Source organism: Ostrea edulis, chromosome 5, assembly GCF_947568905.1.
Source record: "Ostrea edulis chromosome 5, xbOstEdul1.1, whole genome shotgun sequence".
Classification (NCBI taxonomy): domain Eukaryota; kingdom Metazoa; phylum Mollusca; class Bivalvia; order Ostreida; family Ostreidae; genus Ostrea; species Ostrea edulis.
In genome coordinates this window covers 6309353-6317175 of record NC_079168.1, presented here as the reverse complement: position 1 = coordinate 6317175, position 7823 = coordinate 6309353, and the positions used below count along the sequence as shown (strand labels likewise).

The 7823-nt window shown below is 38.3% G+C and overlaps 1 protein-coding gene across 1 annotated transcript; it reads left to right on the top strand.

Annotated features, from left to right (window-relative positions):
• The first annotated feature begins 2565 nt into the window (after positions 1–2565).
• Positions 2566–7088, top strand: LOC125649547 (E3 ubiquitin-protein ligase TRIM71-like). The gene is made up of 2 exons (XM_048877160.2): positions 2566–2674; positions 4846–7088. Exon 2 carries the CDS (start codon positions 4853–4855, stop codon positions 6530–6532), a length of 1680 nt encoding a protein of 559 aa, XP_048733117.2. The 5' UTR covers positions 2566–2674; positions 4846–4852; the 3' UTR covers positions 6533–7088.
• Positions 7089–7823: the final 735 nt, after the last annotated feature.

Here is a 7823-nt window from a genome sequence, read left to right as displayed (position 1 = left end):
CAAGTCCAATATTTTCACAATTTATTTATTTATTTATTTTCATTTTTTGGGTTCGTTTTCTTGAGAGTGTGTGTGTGTGTTATAAATGTAATACATATATTATAACAAACATTATTCATTTTCATCATAACTTCCAATATTTGCAAGTTACGACTTAAAGAAAGGGAATTTATTCCGAGATCACTGTAGTTCCGTTTGTTTACACTAACATGTTCCCGTGTGCACAGGATTTTTAAACCGTACTGTGGCTGACGAAAAGCTAATAAAACAAATACTACAGGAAAAAGAGCACAAATGCACAGCATGCATTAAGTAAAAATAGGTCAACGGAGGAAAAGAACTATTATACAGTTTGATTTCTCAAAAGTAAATATAAAAACTCATGTAGCAACTGTCATATATGATATTTAGGCAAAACTAAACACTCGAATTATCAACCAAAGGCAACCGAACTGATGAAATCTATTAAAGGTGCTGCAGTTATGTCAGAAAAAGACAGTGACTTAAGTAACGCCATATGTAAAAGGATTGTGTAATATAAATGCACCTATGAAAATGTTGTACTGTCCATCATTCCAAATAAGAAAATGATTTATTGATTAAAGAATGACTCATATAAATGTCAGTAATGCTAAACTACGGTAGTTATTTACCTTGGTTAACGAAACATAAAAAACATCGGCCTTATATTTAAATATGATAACACGCCAGTCTATTATTAGAAACCATTTAGATTTCTGAGTCGGCCGTTTCGTCAGCAAATGCGCTTTACCTCTTTGACCTATTCAAGGTGCTGATGGTATTTATCGTGTCAATGCCAAAAGTGACACGCTACCTCCGTTTTTAAAGTCATATCCGAAAACCCCCTGACTTCCACTGAGTGCTTGACAAAGGAAGTCTCACCTACATGCATGTTAAATTGGTCGTATGTTTTGCATTCCGTCAAGATTCTTTCACTCATCTTGAGACGTCACCAGCTGTAGTGAAGTACCACAAATTTAGACCTATGCTTAGCGCTCAGGGCCGTAGCAGTGAGGGTTCTTTATCGTGCCAACGCCTGTTGCGGCACGGGACCTCCGTTTTTAAGGTCATATCCGAAAGACCCGTGATCCTCACTTCTAAATACCGAGCTTTTGGTGAAGGAGCAACCAATACCTATCTTAACGTCTTGGATTTGACGTGGCCATGACACGAGCGGGGCTCGAAGTCACGTCCTCCCGATTATGAAGCAAACTCTACCACTGAGCTACCGTGACCGGTTAAATGTCTTGGATTTATGTTTATGTGTAAAGCATTTAAATAACGTCTCCTTTAACGCTGTTAATACTGAATTGAAACTAAATGGATATCTAAAAAGGAGCAATATAAATAGCCCTTTACCAAAATTGTAAATTTCATAATCCAAGGGGTAGGGATTTTGGTACCAGAATGGGAACAAAATTATCATAATGATTACACATTTCAATATGTAACTTTTTCTTGATACATGTCATTACCCTTCCAATTCTTTTGAAATTTGGCATGAAGCATCTTTGGGACAAGGATGGTGCATAAATTGTAAATTTCAGGACTCCTGCACATCCGGGACTTTAAGGATAGGGTGAAAACTGCCAGAACTTACTAATTTTCAAAAAATTTCTCTTCACCCGCACATCTGTAAGAAGAACTAAATGCATAGTCGTGTGCAGCAGGAAGACTTAGAAGTATGAACACTCTCGGGGACATTTGTGTTTTAAGAACTCATCATCAGCTGCTGGCTATAGCTATTTAGTTTAGATAGTTCTGTATAACGCTTACGTGCATGGAGTCCTGAAGGAAAACGCAAGAGAGACCGACCTACAGAAATATAGAGAACAGTAAATAATGAAAGAAAGGAATCTGGATTTAAGACCTGGATAGAGGCAATCAGGGTGGTAGAACGAAGGACAGAATGGGGAGGAATTGTTCGTGGCCCTATTCTTCACAAGGAGAGGACGTAAGTCAATACCGAACAGGAAAATCATTATAGATTTCATAGTCCTTGGGGCTAGTACCTTTAACTACTACTCAGGTGACTCAGTGATAAGGCTTGTAGGCCTCTTGTCCAATATGGTTTAACAAAACTTTAAAACCTTATCGCAGCTCTATCCTGACTCCAGGGCTCATGGTTTGAGTAAATTGAAATTTATGATACATTAAAAAGAAACTTTCGTGCAAAAAGGGGCTTTTCTGGCTTAGTGGTTCTGGAGACTGGATTATCCACCCTAAATTAATTCCCAATTATCCCCCTTGGAAAGGAGTGTGACCATTCATTTGAATTTACATGAATCCCATTGTACTTGAGGATTCATTGTGCTAATTATCATTGTCATTGGCCAGAGTTTAATCGCTGGGGAAAAGAAGTCCAAAATCGATCAGGAACAACTCACGTGAGAAAATATGGCTTAAGTGAGCTAAATAGTAAGTCCTAATAATAGTTGAAGATCTTTTTTATCCCATGCATATATTTTTCTGCGTCATTGTATAAAACATTCTAGGAAAATGAACACTTTCATTTATCTGATCATTATTCTTTCCGCGTTTTAGCAGCGGCCCTTGCGGATGTGGCTGATGCACACTAATCGATTATACGGATCTATTTTTAACTCGAGGCTTCCATCATGAAGAACGACTGCCTCGCTTGTTAATGTCATTGGTGAGTATTGGCGATTACTTAGTTTAAGATGTTACGATAAATCGTAAGTATGTATACGTATTCAAAGAAACTAACTAGTTTACTCTACAAGAATCATAATTTACATTTCGATATGAACTCTCATGGCATTATAAACCCCAATTACATGAATATGACCATCACAATGTCAATCTAACCTTTATTTTGAATTATATATATAGAATAAGGACAAATGCAAACTATAATATAAAGAGTTTTAAACCCTCATTACATATGTGTATGTAGAAAAGGCATATCGCCAAGCGCACAGAACACACAGACATAAGGTCAGTTATTCATACACATAACCAAATGTTCCTCTCAGTATATTTGATATCGAAAAGCCAAGTGCCTGTGTATTTAATAAGAAAATCCAAGTTTTATCAAAATTGGAGATAGGAGTTAAAATTTCAGCCACTGCCAAATCTCGTACTTGTATGCATCGAGACTTGAGGAACTTTAGGAATGGAGAGATGCTATATATAGATCAGACGTTTCTTTCATTGGTCCATGCCTACCAGGAAACCTTCACCAATGATCATTTAGCTCCCTAACTCAGAATGTAATGCACAATAAAAAAACAACACAGGAAGTGTAAATCCACTTAAAGTCAATAGTACACGAAACAGATGCCACACACTCATATCCAAATTATCGCCTTGTATGTACAGTTCAATTCGATCCACTGCAGATGGGATACTTGCATGGGTAATCTCTGTTACCTGATTTGACAAGATAGTCGATATTGTTCATAATGTTGACACCTGATACATGTTAGTTATCTTAAGATGATAATTGCACGGTTAAACGAATAAAAGTAACAACTTCAAGATTCAATTCTACCACGGTTATCGCTTTGATCAAACAAATGCCGCGTCCATTATTCTCCAATATATACCGATTAATCTATAGATAATCAGATCAGTGATACGTATTAAACTTTCACAAGAAAAATAAAAAATAAAGGTTTAAAATATATTATTGACACCATACCGGTTTCATGTCGTCGACCCGGCTTCTGAGAATATATACTTAAATAAAATTTTCAATATTGATCTGCATGATCGATACATGTGTGAACAAAAATGGCGATGCGCAGACAAGTTGACCTTCCATGTGGTGGTCCGTGTATTCAGAACAGATCAAGCTAAATATTTAAAATATCTTCAATAGACCCTACAATCTCACCTTTTTCGTAAGCATAAAACATGTATTTCGTTTAGGAAGCTTTCGTGACGTCACGAAGTGACCTAATTCGTAGCTGTGTAGGAAAAAGTTCGGCTGTATGTTTCTGAACCGTAGTAGAATATATTTCCTGGATGCTGCAGGATAACCTCCTCGGTATTTAAACGCCTTAGCTTAAATGTTATATATCAAAACAACATTTCTCGATCTCGGAGGTTAACCTGCAACATCCACGAAAACACGTACTTTATTTCTTATGCCTATTGTACACTCTATAATCACTCTAACCTTTCCCTCGAGATATACAATGACAGTCCAGTTTGCAGATCACCATTTCCGTGATCTGACTGATTAACTTTGAACTTTATGACCTTGAGCGTAAAGAACGGTATGAAGAAAAGTTGTTTTTCAGTGAGACCTTTACCTCTCAGAAATGAGAAGTTTGCGGAAAGGAGAGGACCACGCTTTGATTTTCATTTACTTCCACCGAGGGTAAACGTTGTATGCGTTGGAAGAAACCTTAACCCTTCAACAAATAACAAATAAACGGTTCCTTTAAACCATTCAAGGATTTTTTTTCGATATTCAACTGTGGTCTCTTTATCAAATACTGTCTGCTAGAGAACTGTATAAAATTGGTATTTAAATGCTTTGTTAAGATATGAAAATAATGACTGATCTGGCGTGTAACATATAAAGGGTAAATACTTGAAATAACTTCGATTCTTTGTGATAGAATGATAATTTAGTAATTAGAAATGTCTGAGGGACATCTATCTGATCGGTAAAGACTCTACCCAGGGAAAACCTACAAGTGTGACACGTAGGATTCAGTCATCAGTTTGATTTCTCGCTGTTAGTATTATTATTAGACAGCAGTTTTGTACAAATGTTTTACTATTGAGGATTGTATGTCTTCATTGATGAGATATTTGCATGTGATTCCAATTGTGTCATTTCTATTTTAGGTACGCGATGAACACCGATCGTGGGAATGTCGACAAAATGGCTCAGGATGCCATTCGTTGCAGCCTATGTACCGATGTCGTTGTTCATCGCTGCAAAAGTTGTGCTGTTAATCTCTGTAAACGTTGTGTGAGTAGACATATCGAAAATAGCAAGGCTTCGAAGCATGAAATATTGCCGTATGCATCACAATCTGTCTCTTCAGAACCGGAAGAACAGAAATGCAAGGATCATCCAAAACAAATTTCTGATCTATACTGTCAGGATTGTAACGTCCCTATCTGTTCGCGGTGTCTGACGGGAAATCATAAACGACATGGCGCAGTAGATTTGGCGGAAATTTACGAAACAACTCGGAGCACCATAAAAGAAGATTTACAAGAGTTGAGGCATTTCAAGCACGAATATGAAAAGGTCGTGCAGCAAATGGAAAGCAAACTCGCACAGTATAAAACCGAGTGCGACAAAGAAATAGATTCCTTAAAAGAATTAGGGAAAACATGGCATCAGGTCATTGATGTTACCATTGATACAATAAAAAACAACGTCACTGACATGGCCGAAGAAGACATCAAATGCTTGCAGGACAATATAGAGGAAATTCAAAAATCCTTACAAAATGTAACAAATTCTATGCAGAAAAACGAAGATCTCTTGAAAGATAACAAGACCTTCGACCTCTTTGAATATGAGTCTAGGGTTGATGAATTACGACTTGTTCCGAACAGAATAGAAGTATCTCCACCGAAAGTAGTTCCGTCAGACGCCAATCACGACGATATTATTCAGCAGTTAATGTCTCTCAAACCCTCTGTTAAATCCACAATACCTGGATTTTCCATCAGCAGAACAGGTGAGGTGTCTGCAGTATCTGCACGAATGTTGCTTGAAGAACCAGAATGTTTGACTACTCTCAAAATTGATTGCACAAAGCTAAAAGGGATTTTCTGCGAGTCACCAGACAAGGTATGGGTTTATGGGGATGATGAGAAGCTGAGCCAGTTCGACAATAATGGCACACTGCTGAAATGCATTGACGCTATTTCAGGAAACAGTCAGAAAGATATCGCACTAAACAACGAAAACGAAATAGCTTTCTCACACAAAACGGATGAATGTGTGAATGTAGTCAGAAACGGTCGTATCGAGAAGTTAGTAAATGTTGCTGGCTGGATTCCATATGGCCTTTGCTTTAATTCAGAAGGCGATTTAATGGTCTGCATGCGCCGAAGCAACTACATTGAAAGTAAAGTTGGCATATTTTCCGAAGGTAGATTGAAACAAGAAATTCAGTTTGATGACACTGGGAAGCCTCTATTTTCATCAAGTCGAAACAACATGTATATCACTGAAAACGGAAACTGTGATATCTGCGTATCTGACTGGAATGCCTGCGCCGTCATCGTGGTGAAGAAATCTGGAGAATTCCGTTTCCGTTACACGGGAAATCTCTCCAGGAGCTACAAAGAGTTTTATCCTCACGGGATAGCCACGGACAACTGTTGTCGAATTCTCGTTGTGGATCGCGACAATAATTGCGTGCACGTGATTGACCGGAACGGAAAGTTCTTGCGCTACATCAACCGTACCCTGCAGGATCCATTCGTTATAAGCGTTGACAGTAATGAAAACCTTTGGGTTGGAGAATGTGACACAGAATGCATTAAAGTAATCAAGTATCTGGACTGATGTTTACGTGTGTAACAACGGCAAATTATACAACTCTGCTTAATTATGATGCAAATATCATTAAACGTTTTTGTTGCCAACCCTAATGATATAAATATCATCATATGTTCCTCTTGCAACGCTTTTAAAAGAATATGAATTTTCAAGGCGCATGTCTAATTATATATTTGATGCGACTCCGTTTAATGTTATAAGTAATTGTTGACCGTAGCAGTCTCAACCGTTTTTGCTAGGAATATATCATTAACACTGTTGCAGGTGTGCATGAGGTACTGTTTCATTTTGATATCATATGATGTGAAGTGCACTATGGTCCTTTGCTATATGGGTTGGAGAATGTGACTCAGAACAGACCTGGGGTAATGGTATGCATCAAAATAACCACGTACTAGTATTTGAATTGATGTATACGTATGTAACAATCGTAGATGATACAACTCTTGCTTGATGAACGTTTGATGTTACCAATATTTGATTAAACGGTTCGGCTTTGTGATATGTAGTAAGATTGTAACATTGGATAATGATAATTGAAATAAAAGAAAGCTTTATTCAGTTTAGATGGTTGGTGGGTTGTATATTGTTTAACGTACACGCTCGAGAATTGTCCATTCTTATGGAATACTCGGCACCTACAACCGTTGGGCAGGGAGGGACACCTGCTGTGACACAGTACCTTGGTTTTTTGCGGGCCGTCCCATTTAGTCGCCTCTTACGACAACCAAAGGCTACTGAGGACCTATTCTAACCCAGATCCGCACGGCAGTGACTTAAATCCGCACGACAGTGACTTAGATCTGCACGGCAGTGACTTAGATCCGCACGGCAGTGACTTAGATCCGTACGACAGTGACTGAGATCCGCATGGCAGTAACTTAGGTGGTAGATACCAATTTAGCCATGACATCTGAGATTAATTCCAAATGGGCCCTTTATCTGGATTTGCAAAGATGTTTGCATGAAGGTTCAATAGTGGTGGATAAAACTTGAGTACCCGGTTAAAACTAATGTGTCGGAGTTGGCGATCACTGACTTGTATGTAACCACTGGAGTGCCCGGTTAAAACCCATGTGTCGTAGTGGGCGATCACTGAGTTGTATACAACCACTAGAGTGCGCAGTTAAAACCCATGTGCCGGAGTGGGCGAGCACCGTACCGACTTGTATACAACCAATGGATAGAAAGAGTAATAAACCCGCGTCGCAATTGTGAGAAACAAGTGCGCTACCCGAACACCCTTAAAAAGAAATTGAAAAATGTCGCAGTTACAAAACGTATGAATGTTCCCTTA